This window comes from Anomaloglossus baeobatrachus, chromosome 3 (assembly GCF_048569485.1).
Source record: "Anomaloglossus baeobatrachus isolate aAnoBae1 chromosome 3, aAnoBae1.hap1, whole genome shotgun sequence".
Classification (NCBI taxonomy): domain Eukaryota; kingdom Metazoa; phylum Chordata; class Amphibia; order Anura; family Aromobatidae; genus Anomaloglossus; species Anomaloglossus baeobatrachus.
The window spans coordinates 3,292,032-3,308,719 of record NC_134355.1 but is presented as its reverse complement, the minus strand read 5'-3'; the positions used below and the strand labels follow the sequence as shown (position 1 = coordinate 3,308,719).

Genomic DNA, 16,688 nt, shown 5'->3' with positions numbered 1-16,688 from the left:
CTCTCTTGGGTCCCTCCTAGTATATGCTGTGGCTTTCCTGGTATATATGTTCCTCTCTTGGGTCCCTCCTGGTATATACTGTGCCCTTCCTGGTATATATGTTCCTCTCTTGGGTCCCTCCTGGTATATACTGTGCCCTTCCTGGTATATATGTTCCTCTCTTGGGTCCCTCCTAGTATATGCTGTGGCTTTCCTGGTATATATGTTCCTCTCTTGGGTCCCTCCTGGTATATACTGTGCCCTTCCTGGTATATATGTTCCTCTCTTGGGTCCCTCCTAGTATATACTGTGGCGTTCCTGGTAGAGATCCAAGAAAAAAGAAATATCCAGCATCCAATTACCTTAAAAAATATCTTCTTCTTTATTGTAAAGATTAAAAAAATTCCATTTCCAAGGGTAAAAAACAATGCATTGTCAGCACAGGTACGAGCACGCGTTTCGGATGTTACACATCCTTAATCTGAAACATCTTGTGTAACATCCGAAACGCGTGCTCGTACCTGTGCTGACAATGCATTGTTTTTTACCCTTGGAAATGGAATTTTTTTAATCTTTACAATAAAGAAGAAGATATTTTTTAGGGAAATTGGATGCTGGATATTTCTTTTCTCTTGGATCTCTGCACACACAGTCTGGCTGGAGCTGTCCATGAATACGTGCAGCTTCCTGGAATAGATGGTGGTCTCCTCACTGGGTGAGCTGGGTCAAATTTTTCTTTCCTTCTCATTGTGGCTTTCCTGGTATATCCTGTCCTCCTACTATTATATATGTTTCTCTCCTGGTAAATAATGTCCCCCTCCTGGTATATATGGTCCTCTCCTGGGCCACTTCTGGTATATACTCCCTCTCCTGGTATATATGGTCTGCTCCTGAGCCCCTCCTGGTATCTACTGCCCCCCTCTTGGTATATATGGTCCTCTCCTGGTATATACTGTCCCCCTCCTGGTATATACTGTACTCACCACCTCCCCGGCTCCTATATCTTGTGGTATCCTCTGACGGGTCTCTGCACTACAATGCATTTCAGCTGGACGTGCGGCTTCGGATGCATATCCAGCTGAAGCAGGGGCAGGGTCCTCTGGCACTGGTCGCAATCCCTGTGAGTGCGATCATTCCGCCATGCCTCCATGTTCCCTACTGGGCACTTTGTGACACACTATATTGTCTCCTGAGCGCTCTATGAACCTCCATGTTCTCTACTGGGTACTCTATGATGCTCGTTGTTCTCTCCTGGGCACTCTGTGAGACTCCATGTTGTCTCCTGGATGCTCTGTGATCCTCCGTGTTCTCTCCTAGGCACTCTGTGAAGCTTGTTGTGGTCTCCTGGATGCTCTGTGATGCTCCAAGTTCGCCCCTGTGCACTCTCTGGCACAGTGTTTTTTTTTCTCCTGAATGCTCCCTGGATGCTTTGTGAGCCTCCATCTTCTACCATTTATGATCTGTAAGGTTCTGTCTTCTCTCCTGGTTATTTGTGAGACTCCAGTCTTCTACCATTGATGATCTGTAAGGCTCTGTGTTGTCTCCTGGGCGCTGTTTGAGGCTCCATCTTCTACCATTGATGATCTGTAAGGCTCTGTGTTGTCTCCTGGGCGCTGTGTGAGGATCCATTTTCTACCATTGATGATCTGTAAGGTTCTGTGTTGTCTCCTGGGCGCTGTGTGAGCCTCCATCTTCTACCATTGATGATCTGTAAGGCTCTGTGTTGTCTCCTGGGCGCTGTGTGAGGATCCATTTTCTACCATTGATGATCTGTAAGGTTCTGTGTTGTCTCCTGGGCGCTGTGTGAGCCTTCATCTTCTACCATTGATGATGTGTAAGGCTCTGTGTTGTCTCCTGGGCGCTGTGTGAGGCTCCATCTTCTACCATTGATGATGTATAAGTCTCTGTGTTGTCTCCTGGGCGCTGTGTGAGCCTCCATCTTCTACCATTGATGATCTGTAAGTCTCTGTGTTGTCTCCTGGGCGCTGTGTGAGCCTCCATCTTCTACCATTGATGATCTGTAAGTCTATGTGTTGTCTCCTGGGCGCTGTGTGAGCCTCCATCTTCTACCATTGATGATCTGTAAGGCTCTGTGTTGTCTCCTGGGCGCTGTGTGAGCCTTCATCTTCTACCATTGATGATGTGTAAGGCTCTGTGTTGTCTCCTGGGCGCTGTGTGAGCCTTCATCTTCTACCATTGATGATGTGTAAGATTCTGTGTTGTCTCCTGGGCGCTGTGTGAGCCTCCATCTTCTACCATTGATGATCTGTAAGGTTCTGTCTTCTCTCCTGGTTATTTGTGAGACTCCAGTCTTCTACCATTGATGATCTGTAAGGCTCTGTGTTGTCTCCTGGGCGCTTTTTGAGGCTCCATCTTCTACCATTGATGATCTGTAAGGCTCTGTGTTGTCTCCTGGGCGCTGTGTGAGGATCCATTTTCTACCATTGATGATCTGTAAGGTTCTGTGTTGTCTCCTGGGCGCTGTGTGAGCCTCCATCTTCTACCATTGATGATCTGTAAGGCTCTGTGTTGTCTCCTGGGCGCTGTGTGAGGCTCCATCATCTACCATTGATGATGTGTAAGGCTCTGTGTTGTCTCCTGGGCGCTGTGTGAGGCTCCATCTTCTACCATTGATGATGTGTAAGGCTCTGTGTTGTCTCCTGGGCGCTGTGTGAGGATCCATTTTCTACCATTGATGATCTGTAAGGTTCTGTGTTGTCTCCTGGGCGCTGTGTGAGCCTTCATCTTCTACCATTGATGATGTGTAAGGCTCTGTGTTGTCTCCTGGGCGCTGTGTGAGGCTCCATCTTCTACCATTGATGATGTATAAGTCTCTGTGTTGTCTCCTGGGCGCTGTGTGAGCCTCCATCTTCTACCATTGATGATCTGTAAGTCTATGTGTTGTCTCCTGGGCGCTGTGTGAGCCTCCATCTTCTACCATTGATGATCTGCAAGGCTCTGTGTTGTCTCCTGGGCGCTGTGTGAGCCTTCATCTTCTACCATTGATGATGTGTAAGGCTCTGTGTTGTCTCCTGGGCGCTGTGTGAGGCTCCATCTTCTACCATTGATGATCTGTAAGGTTCTGTGTTGTCTCCTGGGCGCTGTGTGAGGCTCCATCTTCTACCATTGATGATGTGTAAGGCTCTGTGTTGTCTCCTGGGCGCTGTGTGAGCCTTCATCTTCTACCATTGATGATGTGTAAGGCTCTGTATTGTCTCCTGGTTGCTTTGTTAGCCTCCATCTTCTACCATTGATGATGTGTAAGGCTCTGTGTTGTCTCCTGGGCGCTGTGTGAGGCTCCATCTTCTACCATTGATGATCTGTAAGGCTCTGTGTTGTCTCCTGGGTGCTGTGTGAGCCTCCATCTTCTACCATTGATGATCTGTAAGGCTCTGTGTTGTCTCCTGGGCGCTGTGTGAGGCTCCATCTTCTACCATTGATGATCTGTAAGGGTCTGTGTTGTCTCCTGGGCGCTGTGTGAGCCTTCATCTTCTACCATTGATGATGTGTAAGGCTCTGTGTTGTCTCCTGGGCGCTGTGTGAGGCTCCATCTTCTACCATTGATGATCTGTAAGGCTCTGTGTTGTCTCCTGGGCGCTGTGTGAGCCTCCATCTTCTACCATTGATGATCTGTAAGGCTCTGTGTTGTCTCCTGGTTGCTGTGTGAGCCTCCATCTTCTACCATTGATGATGTGTAAGGCTCTGTGTTGTCTCCTGGGCGCTGTGTGAGCCTTCATCTTCTACTATTGATGATGTGTAAGGCTCTGTGTTGTCTCCTGGTTGCTGTGTGAGCCTCCATCTTCTACCATTGATGATGTGTAAGGCTCTGTGTTGTCTCCTGGGCGCTGTGTGAGGCTCCATCTTCTACCATTGATGATGTATAAGTCTCTGTGTTGTCTCCTGGGCGCTGTGTGAGCCTCCATCTTCTACCATTGATGATCTGTAAGTCTCTGTGTTGTCTCCTGGGCGCTGTGTGAGGCTCCATCTTCTACCATTGATGATCTGTAAGTGTCTGTGTTGTCTCCTGGGCGCTGTGTGAGCCTCCATCTTCTACCATTGATGATCTGTAAGGCTCTGTGTTGTCTCCTGGGCGCTGTGTGAGCCTTCATCTTCTACCATTGATGATGTGTAAGGCTCTGTGTTGTCTCCTGGGCGCTGTGTGAGCCTTCATCTTCTACCATTGATGATGTGTAAGGCTCTGTGTTGTCTCCTGGGCGCTGTGTGAGGCTCCATCTTCTACCATTGATGATGTGTAAGGCTCTGTGTTGTCTCCTGGGCGCTGTGTGAGCCTCCATCTTCTACCATTGATGATGTGTAAGGCTCTGTATTGTCTCCTGGGCGCTGTGTGAGCCTCCATCTTCTACCATTGATGATGTGTAAGGTTCTGTGTTGTCTCCTGGGCGCTGTGTGAGGCTCCATCTTCTACCATTGATGATGTGTAAGGCTCTGTGTTGTCTCCTGGGCGCTGTGTGAGCCTTCATCTTCTACCATTGATGATGTGTAAGGCTCTGTGTTGTCTCCTGGGAGCTGTGTGAGGCTCCATCTTCTACCATTGATGATGTGTAAGGCTCTGTGTTGTCTCCTGGGCGCTGTGTGAGCCTTCATCTTCTACCATTGATGATGTGTAAGATTCTGTGTTGTCTCCTGGGCGCTGTGTGAGCCTCCATCTTCTACCATTGATGATGTGTAAGGCTCTGTGTTGTCTCCTGGGCGCTGTGTGAGCCTCCATCTTCTACCATTGATGATGTGTAAGGCTCTGTGTTGTCTCCTGGGCGCTGTGTGAGACTCCATCTTCTACCATTGATGATCTGTAAGGCTCTGTGTTGTCTCCTGGGCGCTGTGTGAGCCTCCATCTTCTACCATTGATGATCTGTAAGGCTCTGTGTTGTCTCCTGGTTGCTGTGTGAGCCTCCATCTTCTACCATTGATGATGTGTAAGGCTCTGTGTTGTCTCTTGGGCGCTGTGTGAGCCTCCATCTTCTACCATTGATGATGTGTAAGGCTCTGTGTTGTCTCCTGGGCGCTGTGTGAGCCTCCATCTTCTACCATTGATGATGTGTAAGGCTCTGTGTTGTCTCTTGGGCGCTGTGTGAGCCTCCATCTTCTACCATTGATGATGTGTAAGGCTCTGTGTTGTCTCCTGGGTGCTGTGTGAGCCTCCATCTTCTACCATTGATGATGTGTAAGGCTCTGTGTTGTCTCCTGGGCGCTGTGTGAGCCTCCATCTTCTACCATTGATGATCTGTAAGGCTCTGTGTTGTCTCCTGGGCGCTGTGTGAGCCTCCATCTTCTACCATTGATGATGTGTAAGGCTCTGTGTTGTCTCCTGGGCGCTGTGTGAGCCTCCATCTTCTACCATTGATGATGTGTAAGGCTCTGTGTTGTCTCCTGGGCGCTGTGTGAGGCTCCATCTTCTACCATTGATGATGTGTAAGGCTCTGTGTTGTCTCCTGGGCGCTGTGTGAGGCTCCATCATCTACCATTGATGATGTGTAAGGCTCTGTGTTGTCTCCTGGGCGCTGTGTGAGGCTCCATCTTCTACCATTGATGATGTGTAAGGCTCTGTGTTGTCTCCTGGGCGCTGTGTGAGGCTCCATCTTCTACCATTGATGATCTGTAAGGCTCTGTGTTGTCTCCTGGGCGCTGTGTGAGCCTCCATCTTCTACCATTGATGATGTGTAAGGCTCTGTGTTGTCTCCTGGGCGCTGTGTGAGCCTCCATCTTCTACCATTGATGATGTGTAAGGCTCTGTGTTGTCTCCTGGGCGCTGTGTTAGCCTCCATCTTCTACCATTGATGATGTGTAAGGCTCTGTGTTGTCTCCTGGGCGCTGTGTGAGGCTCCATCATCTACCATTGATGATGTGTAAGGCTCTGTGTTGTCTCCTGGGCGCTGTGTGAGCCTCCATCTTCTACCATTGATGATGTGTAAGGCTCTGTGTTGTCTCATGGGCGCTGTGTGAGCCTCCATCTTCTACCATTGATGATGTGTAAGGCTCTGTGTTGTCTCATGGGCGCTGTGTGAGCCTCCATCTTCTACCATTGATGATGTGTAAGGCTCTGTGTTGTCTCCTGGGCGCTGTGTGAGACTCCATCTTCTACCATTGATGATGTGTAAGGCTCTGTGTTGTCTCCAGGGCGCTGTGTGAGCCTTCATCTTCTACCATTGATGATGTGTAAGGCTCTGTGTTGTCTCCTGGGCGCTGTGGGAGGCTCCATCTTCTACCATTGATGATGTGTAAGGCTCTGTATTGTCTCCTGGGCGCTGTGTGAGCCTCCATCTTCTACCATTGATGATGTGTAAGGCTCTGTGTTGTCTCCTGGGCGCTGTGTGAGCCTCCATCTTCTACCATTGATGATGTGTAAGGCTCTGTGTTGTCTCCTGGGCGCTGTGTGAGCCTCCATCTTCTACCATTGATGATGTGTAAGGCTCTGTGTTGTCTCCTGGGCGCTGTGTGAGGCTCCATCTTCTACCATTGATGATCTGTAAGGCTCTGTGTTGTCTCCTGGGCGCTGTGTGATCCTCCATCTTCTACCATTGATGATGTGTAAGGCTCTGTGTTGTCTCCTGGGCGCTGTGTGAGGCTCCATCTTCTACCATTGATGATGTGTAAGGCTCTGTGTTGTCTCCTGGGCGCTGTGTGAGGCTCCATCATCTACCATTGATGATGTGTAAGGCTCTGTGTTGTCTCTTGGGCGCTGTGTGAGGCTCCATCTTCTACCATTGATGATGTGTAAGGCTCTGTGTTGTCTCCTGGTTGCTGTGTGAGCCTCCATCTTCTACCATTGATGATCTGTAAGGCTCTGTGTGGTCTCCTGGGCGCTGTGTGAGCCTCCATCTTCTACCATTGATGATGTGTAAGGCTCTTTGTTGTCTCCTGGGCGCTGTGTGAGCCTCCATCTTCTACCATTGATGATGTGTAAGGCTCTGTGTTGTCTCCTGGGCGCTGTGTGAGCCTCCATCTTCTACCATTGATGATCTGTAAGGCTCTGTGTTGTCTCCTGGGCGCTGTGTGATCCTCCATCTTCTACCATTGATGATGTGTAAGGCTCTGTGTTGTCTCCTGGGCGCTGTGTGAGGCTCCATCTTCTACCATTGATGATGTGTAAGGCTCTGTGTTGTCTCCTGGGCGCTGTGTGATCCTCCATCTTCTACCATTGATGATGTGTAAGGCTCTGTGTTGTCTCCTGGGCGCTGTGTGAGCCTCCATCTTCTACCATTGATGATGTGTAAGGCTCTGTGTTGTCTCCTGGGCGCTGTGTGAGGCTCCATCTTCTACCATTGATGATGTGTAAGGCTTTGTGTTGTCTCCTGGGCGCTGTGTGAGCCTTCATCTTCTACCATTGATGATGTGTAAGGCTCTGTGTTGTCTCCTGGGCGCTGTGTGATCCTCCATCTTCTACCATTGATGATGTGTAAGGCTCTGTGTGGTCTCCTGGGCGCTGTGTGAGCCTCCATCTTCTACCATTGATGATGTGTAAGGCTCTGTGTTGTCTCCTGGGCGCTGTGTGAGGCTCCATCTTCTACCATTGATGATGTGTAAGGCTCTGTGTGGTCTCCTGGGCGCTGTGTGAGGCTCCATCTTCTACCATTGATGATCTGTAAGGCTCTGTGTTGTCTCCTGGGCGCTGTGTGAGGCTTCATCTTCTACCATTGATGATCTGTAAGGCTCTGTGTTGTCTCCTGGTTGCTGTGTGAGGCTCCATCTTCTACCATTGATGATGTGTAAGGCTCTGTGTTGTCTCCTGGGCGCTGTGTGAGGCTCCATCTTCTACCATTGATGATGTGTAAGGCTCTGTGTTGTCTCCTGGGCGCTGTGTGAGCCTCCATCTTCTACCATTGATGATGTGTAAGGCTCTGTGTTGTCTCCTGGTTGCTGTGTGAGGCTCCATCTTCTACCATTGATGATGTGTAAGGCTCTGTGTTGTCTCCTGGGCGCTGTGTGAGCCTCCATATTGTCCATATTTTGGGCGCTCTTTGGTGTTGTGTTTGGCAGTCGGGGTGGGGGATTTATTTTACTCACATATAACGCTATTCTACAGCGCTTTACAGATGTGATCATCACTATCGCCATAGGAGCTCACAATCTAATGTCACTATCAGTCTTTAAAGTGCGTGAGGAAACTGGGGAACCTGGAATAAAGCCACGCAAACACAAGGAGAACATACAAACATATAACTAAAGACCGCAGTGCTAACCACTGAGCAACCACCAGACTACAATGCTAACTGCTGAGCCACCACAAACAAGACTGCAGTGCTAACCACTGAGCCACCACAAACAAATCTGCAGTGCTAACTACTGATCCACACCAGGCGGCAATGCTAATCACTGAGCCACCACCAGACTGCAATGCTAACCACTGAGCCACCACCAGAGTGCAATGCTAACCACTGAGCCACCACAAACAAGACTGTAGTGCTAACCACATAGCCGCCACAAGACTGCAGTGCTAACCACTGAGCCACCACAAGACTGCAGTGCTAACCACTGAGCCACCACAAGGCTGCAATGCTAACCACTGAGCCACCACAAGACTGCAGTGCTAATCACTGAGCTACCACAAGACTGCAGTGCTAACCCCTGAGCCAGTGTAATGGTGTGTTTTCTTTGTACAGACCCTGCGGTGCTGACCATGCTCTGGTGCCCCCCGCTCCTGCTCTCCACCTTCTGTTGGGTCCTGCTCATCTTCCAGACTTCAGTACAAGGTGATTACACTTTTTCCAGTTTGCAGTTTCTTTGGTTTTCTTTTGCTTCTGACTTTTGATGACTTCGTCTGCAGTCACATCCAGAGCTGCAATCAGGCTGCACTTGGAAACAGACCGTGCTTTCGCTCCACCGTCAGGTGCAGCTCCCACAATGCATTGTTTCCTGGTAGCAATTTGGCTGTGCACTAGTCCATGTTACCATATCAGTGAGCAACACCAGCGCCATCCCCTGGGCAGAATACGGGGCTAATCGGCTGTATACGGCTCCCACGGCGTCATGTGGACACGTATGGCGGCGGTGGCACCATGGCTCACCCATGAGGAGTGCGGCCATCTTGCTATGATTTTCGGCTGCAGTCTCCTGTGATGTATAATATCTGCTGCCCCCGCAGGATGGAGGCGGTACTGCACCCCATCACACAGCACAGCCGGCAGTGGTTGTGATTTGGGGGTCACTGGCGTCTCCAGATTTTGCTCTGTCGGAGGTCTCTGGACTGGTGTCTGCACATTTCCTCCACCCGCTGCTGTTTTTGTTCATGGTTTGAATAGCAGCGTCCATTATCACTTGGTGTAATTTAGTGGCCGGTGACCGTAATGTCCCCCGAGCTCAGAGGTCACATGTGGTGTTTCTTCTTCCAGCTGACGAGTGCACGGAGCGGTGTGACCTGTACCACGGACACTGCGACCAGGACGGCGTGTGCAGGTCAGTGAAGGGTGATACACAGGAGGAGACACCTCCAGAGCTGCACTCACAACTCTGCACCATGAGATACAGTGTAATCTGACGTAGAAGAACCACATCTCACTACAGCATGCGCTAACCAGCAGGAGAGCGCGCGCTGTACAGACACTGAACCAGCAGGGGAGCGCGCTGTATAGACACTGAACCAGCAGGGGAGCGCGCTGTACAGACACTGAACCAGCAGGGGAGCGCGCTGTACAGACACTGAACCAGCAGGGGAGCGCTCTGTACAGACACTGAACCAGCAGGGGAGCGCGCACTGTACAGACACTGAACCAGCAGGGGAGCGCGCTGTACAGACACTGAACCAGCAGGGGAGCGCGCGCTGTACAGACACTGAACCAGCAGGAGAGCGCGCGCTGTACAGACACTGAACCAGCAGGGGAGTGCGCGCTGTATAGACACTGAACCAGCAGGGGAGCGCGCTGTACAGACACTGAACCAGCAGGGGAGCGCGCTGTACAGACACTGAACCAGCAGGGGAGTGCGCGCTGTTTAGACACTGAACCAGCAGGGGAGCGCGCTGTACAGACACTGAACCAGCAGGGGAGCGCTCTGTACAGACACTGAACCAGCAGGGGAGCGCGCGCTGTACAGACACTGAACCAGCAGGGGAGCGCGCTGTACAGACACTGAACCAACAGGGGAGCGCGCTGTACAGACACTGAACCAGCAGGGGAGCGTGCGCTGTACAGACACTGAACCAGCAGGGGAGCGTGCGCTGTACAGACACTGAACCAGCAGGGGAGCGCGCTGTACAGACACTGAACCAGCAGGGGAGTGCGCGCTGTATAGACACTGAACCAGCAGGGGAGCGCGCTGTACAGACACTGAACCAGCAGGGGAGCGCTCTGTACAGACACTGAACCAGCAGGGGAGCGCGCGCTGTACAGACACTGAACCAGCAGGGGAGCGCGCTGTACAGACACTGAACCAGCAGGGGAGCGCGCTGTACAGACACTGAACCAGCAGGGGAGCGTGCGCTGTACAGACACTGAACCAGCAGGGGAGCGTGCGCTGTACAGACACAACCAGCAGGGGAGCATGCGCTGTACAGACACTGAACCAGCAGGAGAGCGCGCGCTGTACAGACACTGAACCAGCAGGGGAGCGTGCGCTGTACAGACACTGAACCAGCAGGGGAGCGCGCTGTACAGACACTGAACCAGCAGGGGAGTGCGCGCTGTATAGACACTGAACCAGCAGGGGAGCGCGCTGTACAGACACTGAACCAGCAGGGGAGCATGCGCTGTATAGATACTGAACCAGCAGGGGAGCGCGCTGTACAGACACTGAACCAGCAGGGGAGCGCGCACTGTACAGAACCTGAACCAGCAGGGGAGCGTGCGCTGTACAGACAGTGAACCAGCAGGGGAGGGGGAGCATGCGCTGTATAGATACTGAACCAGCAGGGGAGCGCGCTGTACAGACACTGAACCAGCAGGGGAGCGTGCGCTGTACAGACACTGAACCAGCAGGGGAGCGCGCACTGTACAGACACTGAACCAGCAGGGGAGCACGCACTGTACAGACACTGAACCAGCAGGGGAGCGCGCACTGTACAGACACTGAACCAGCAGGGAGCGCGCGTTGTATAGACACTGAACCAGCAGGGGAGCGCGCGCTGTACAGACACTGAACCAGCAGGGGAGCACGCACTGTACAGACACTGAACCAGCAGGGGAGCGCGCACTGTACAGACACTGAACCAGCAGGGGAGCGCGCGCTGTATAGATACTGAACCAGCAGGGGAGCGCGCACTGTACAGACACTGAACCAGCAGGGGAGCGCGCACTGTACAGACATTGAACCAGCAGGGGAGCGCGCGCTGTATAGACACTGAACCAGCAGGGGAGCGCGCACTGTACAGACACTGAACCAGCAGGGGAGCGCGCACTGTACAGACACTGAACCAGCAGGGGAGCGCGCACTGTACAGACACTGAACCAGCAGGGGAGTGCGCACTGTATAGACACTGAACCAGCAGGGGAGCGCGCGCTGTATAGACACTGAACCAGCAGGGGAGCGCGCACTGTACAGACACTGAACCAGCAGGGGAGCGCGCACTGTACAGACACTGAACCAGCAGGGGAGCGCTCACTGTACAGACACTGAACCAGCAGGGGAGTGCGCACTGTATAGACACTGAACCAGCAGGGGAGCGCGCACTGTACAGACACTGAACCAGCAGGGGAGCGCGCGCTGTATAGACACTGAACCAGCAGGGGAGCGCGCACTGTACAGACACTGAACCAGCAGGGGAGCGCGCACTGTACAGACACTGAACCAGCAGGGGAGCGCGCACTGTACAGACACTGAACCAGCAGGGGAGCGCGCACTGTACAGACACTGAACCAGCAGGGGAGCGCGCACTGTACAGACACTGAACCAGCAGGGGAGCACGCGCTATACAGACACTGAACCAGCAGGGGAGCATTGACTGATTCGTTCTTCTGCCCTGTTACCTCAGGTGTGATCCTGGCTGGGACGGTCCGTTCTGTGAGGACTGTGTGAGGATGCCCGGCTGCGTCCACGGCGTGTGCCACCAGCCCTGGCAGTGCATGTGTCTGAGCGGCTGGGACGGGAAGTTCTGTGACAAAGGTGAGGTGGCCGCCATTATAATGTCGCTTCCCTCAGCACACACAGGCCACAGCGGAGTACGGGGGACACTGTCACTGACCCCCATCATCACCACCTCTTGTCTCCATAGATCTGCACATCTGTGAGCGCTCCAGCCCCTGCCGGAACGGGGCAGAATGTGTCATCACCCCCGAGGGCGATTACTCCTGTAACTGCCCAGAATCCTTTCATGGGAGAAACTGTGAACTCAAGAGAGGCCCCTGTGAGACCGAAGGGTAAGAGTCCGACTGTCGCCCCACATCAATCCACACTGACACATTGTAACATGTCATCAGCTGTGTGAGGTCATCATGTAACCATGATGTAGTGTTTTATGTATGGAGCTCAGAATCTCTGCACTGGATAGGTGTCAGGACCACTAGAGACCGCTCCGCTAGAGACCATAGATCAGTGCTAGGACCGCTCCACTAGAGACCATAGATCGGTGCCAGGACCGCTCCACTAGAGATGGTAGAGCTGCACCAGGACCGCTCCACTAGAGACCATAGATCAGTGCTAGGACTGCTCCACTAGAGACCATAGATCGGTGCCAGGACTGCTCCACTAGAGACCATAGATCGGTGCCAGGACTGCTCCACTAGAGACCATAGATCGGTGCCAGGACCGCTCCACTAGAGACCATAGATCGGTGCCAGGACCGCTCCACTAGAGACCATAGATCGGTGCCAGGACCGCTCCACTAGAGACCATAGATCGGTGCCAGGACTGCTCCACTAGAGACCATAGATCGGTGCCAGGACCGCTCCACTAGAGACCATAGATCGGTGCCAGGACTGCTCCACTAGAGACCATAGATCGGTGTCAGGACCGCTCCGCTAGAGACCATAGATCAGTGCTAGGACCGCTCCACTAGAGACCATAGATCGGTGCCAGGACCGCTCCACTAGAGATGATAGAGCTGCACCAGGACCGCTCCACTAGAGACCATAGATCAGTGCTAGGAACGCTCCACTAGAGACCATAGATCGGTGCCAGGACCGCTCCACTAGAGACCATAGATTGGTGCCAGGACAGCTCCACTAGAGACCATAGATCGATGCCAGGACCGCTCCACTAGAGACCATAGATCGGTGCCAGGACCACTCCACTAGAGACCATAGATCGGTGCCAGGACCGCTCCACTAGAGACCATAGATCAGTGCTAGGACAGCTCCACTAGAGACCATAGATCGGTGCCAGGACCGCTCCACTAGAGACCATAGATCGGTGCCAGGACCGCTCCACTAGAGACCATAGATCAGTGCTAGGACAGCTCCACTAGAGACCATAGATCGGTGCCAGGACCGCTCCACTAGAGACCATAGATCGGTGCCAGGACCGCTCCACTAGAGACCATAGATTGGTGCCAGGACCGCTCCACTAGAGACCATAGATTGGTGCCAGGACCGCTCCACTAGAGACCATAGATTGGTGCCAGGACCGCTCCACTAGAGACCATAGATCGGTGCCAGGACCGCTCCACTAGAGATCATAGATTGGTGCTAGGATCAGAGACGATAGCTCGGTGCCCGGGTCAGAGATGATAGATTTGTGCCCGGATCAGAGTTGATAGATCAGTGCCCAGATTAGAGACCATAGATCGCCCGGATCGTTTTTAGAACCTTCTCCTCCATAGCTTCAGTTACAGGTTCTTGTGTGACCACTAGTAACAATATTTCTTCTTGTCCAGGTTTCCGTGTCTGAATGGTGGAACGTGCCAGGACAATGGGGGCTACGCGGAGATCTTCATTTGCCGATGTTTGGCTGGTTACGTGGGGCGGCTGTGCGAGATGGATGTAGATGATTGCCTGATGCGTCCATGCGCTAATGGGGCCACCTGTGTTGATGGAGTGAACCGCTTCTCGTGTGAGTGCCCTCACGGCTTCCAGGGACGCTTCTGTACAATCAACATCAATGATTGTGCTGGGCAGCCGTGCCTCAATGGAGGGCGGTGCTACGATCGAGTCGGAGACTACGAGTGCTACTGCCCTGGTGGGTTTTCTGGAAAGTCCTGCGAGATTCCCATTCCCAGGCCCACTTGGGAATTTGATACTGGAACATCAGCAATAGCTCGAGCTCCCTCATCCGCTCCAGAGAGGACAGTCAGTAGTACCAGGTGGGGTCCTGGGGCCACCGTGAAGCCCGGGCACTTCAAGATCTCCGTAAAGGAGGTTGTGACTCAAAGAGAACATGGGCTCAGCGACCTGCAGCTCGTCACCATCGTTGTTCTTGGAGTCTTAACGGTCCTGGTGATTTTCCTCACCATTCTGCTGGTGGTGAGATACCGGAGCCGGGGGGGCGCATGTTGGGGTCACTCGTCATCACCAGACACAAAGACTCATTATCACCAGTGTCAGGGGGCATCGCAGGAGCACGGGAAGACCACAGAGTTATGAGTGGCCAGCCTCAGAGATGACATGTCCCTGGGCCCCATGGTGAAGACTACAGGGTCATAGGAGAACTTGAGGCTGGCAGGAGAGGACCATGTATCTTCTTATTAGATGGGAGTCACTTTCTGCCCGAGCACCGGTTCAGGGCACCCAGCTGCCTCCCTGTGGCCTGCAAAACCTCTTACACTCACCACCATGTGGCCACTTTGAGTTTGGAATATGAAACTTTCTGTGGGATGCTGGGAGAACCCACCCAATCCAGGACATGAGTGTGGGATCCCCAGAGCCGGCCTCTTGTATGATGTCTCCGTGAAGATGGACGCCATTACCCTGCTGATCTGGGCGCTCACCCCTGATTGTTATGTGGTTTCACGCTCTCACAGCTTTCTCTTCTCTCTGGCTTCACTACCGGAAATGTCTGGAATGCTGCTGCTTTATTCATGAAGAAGACGGATCAGGATGAGCAGAACTATAGTGCCCCCCATCATGTGAGAAAGGGGCCCTTACATGCTGAACCCTCAAGTGCACTGTATAAAACATGAGAAGGAACTCTTCTCAGGATGAGACCCCGAGGACACTGTAAAGATCATGAGGGGGGCACCACCTGCAGGCCGAGACCTCAGGGTCGCTATATAGACCATGAGGGCATAATTTAAAGGATCAGATTCTGTGAGTGAAGTATAAACCATGAGGAGGGCACCCCCTACAGGTTGAGACCCCGGGGGGACTGTATAGACTATAAGGGGGGCACCCCCTACAGACTGAGATGTCAGGTTCACTATATAGACCATGAGGGCGTCATTTAAAAGGATGAGATCCTGTGTGCGCAGTATAAACCATGAGGGGGACGCCCCCTACAGGACGAGACCCTGAGGGCACTGTATAGACCATGAGGGGAGCACCCCCTGCAGGCCGAGACTCCAAGGGCACTGTATAGATCATGAGGGGGAACCTCCTACAGGCTGATGACTTTGGGGTCACTATATAGACCACGTGGGCACCATCTACGGGATGAGATCCTGCGGGTGAGGTATAGCCCATGAGGAAGACACCCCCTACAGGAAGAGACCCTGAGGGCACTGTATAGACCATGAGGAGGGTGGCCCCTACAGGCTGAGATCTCGGGGAACTGTATAGACCATGAGGAGGGCAATCCCTACAGGCTAAGACACTGGGGGCACAGTATAGACCATGAGGAGGGCGCCCCCTACAGGCTGACACCTTGGGGGCATTGTATAGACCATAAGGAGGGCTGGAAGGTACCCCCTACAGGTTGAGACCCCGGGAGCACTATCTAGACCATGAGGAGGGCGACACCTACAGGCTGAGACCCCAGGAGCACTATATAGACCATGAGGAGGGCACCCCCTACAGGCTGAGACCCTGGGGACATTGTATATACAATGAGGAGGGAGAACCTACAGGCTGAGACCCCAGGGATGCTGTATAGACCATGAGGAGGACGCCCCTTACAGGTTGAGACTCCGGAGGCACTGTATATACCATGAGGAGGGCAATCCCTACAGGCCTAGACCCGGAGACACTGTATAGACCATAAACAGGGCGTTCCTATAGGCCTAGACCCCGGAATGCTGTATATACCATGAGGAGGGTGCCTGCTACAGGCTGAGACGTCAGAGGCGATCATATAAGGAGGACGCCCCCTACAAGTGATGATGCTGTTTCAGGATAAGCACTATATCGGGGGTCATATACATTTGAGATCTCTGCAGATCATCTAATCATCTATGTTCCTGTGGTTTTCTCCGACACAATCGTGATTTGAATCCAGAATTTATATCCAGAGATGTGAATATTAAATATAATAAACTTGTGTCTGAAAATGGAAATATCCATATCCAAGTATCCGACTGTGCAGAGTGGGGGATGGGCTACTATAGAATTCCCTTATCCCGTATAGACCCTGCCACGCAGTGTCATCTGTACAATCACCAGTACTGTCCCTGTAAGAACGTCAACCGTATTGTTCCCATCATTCAGAATCCCCCGTACTGTCCCTGCAAGAACGTCACCCGTATTGTTCCAGTCAGTCAGAATCACCCATACTGTCCCTGCAAGAACGTCACCCGTATTGTTCCCGTCAGTCAGAATCACCCATACTGTCCCTGTAAGAACGTCACTCGTACTACTCCCGTCAGTCAGAATCACCCATACTGTCCCTGTAAGAACGTCACTCGTACTACTCCCGTCAGTCAGAATCACCCATACTGTCCCTGTAAGAACGTCACT

At 52.5% G+C, this 16,688-nt stretch overlaps 1 protein-coding gene across 3 annotated transcripts in view; it reads left to right on the top strand.

The window, feature by feature from the left end:
- DLK2 (delta like non-canonical Notch ligand 2) overlaps positions 1 to 16,278 on the top strand; it is a 76,276-nt gene extending 59,998 nt beyond the window's left edge. For all 3 annotated transcript variants that reach the window (XM_075338955.1, XM_075338953.1, XM_075338954.1), the window contains 5 exons: positions 8,598 to 8,687; positions 9,327 to 9,390; positions 11,900 to 12,030; positions 12,140 to 12,284; positions 13,739 to 16,278. In XM_075338955.1, the coding sequence (XP_075195070.1) occupies positions 8,615 to 8,687; positions 9,327 to 9,390; positions 11,900 to 12,030; positions 12,140 to 12,284; positions 13,739 to 14,444 (1,119 nt within the window). In that variant the 5' untranslated portion in view covers positions 8,598 to 8,614 and the 3' untranslated portion in view covers positions 14,445 to 16,278. The remainder of the gene's footprint in view (positions 1 to 8,597; positions 8,688 to 9,326; positions 9,391 to 11,899; positions 12,031 to 12,139; positions 12,285 to 13,738) is intronic.
- The last annotated feature ends 410 nt before the right edge of the window (positions 16,279 to 16,688 follow it).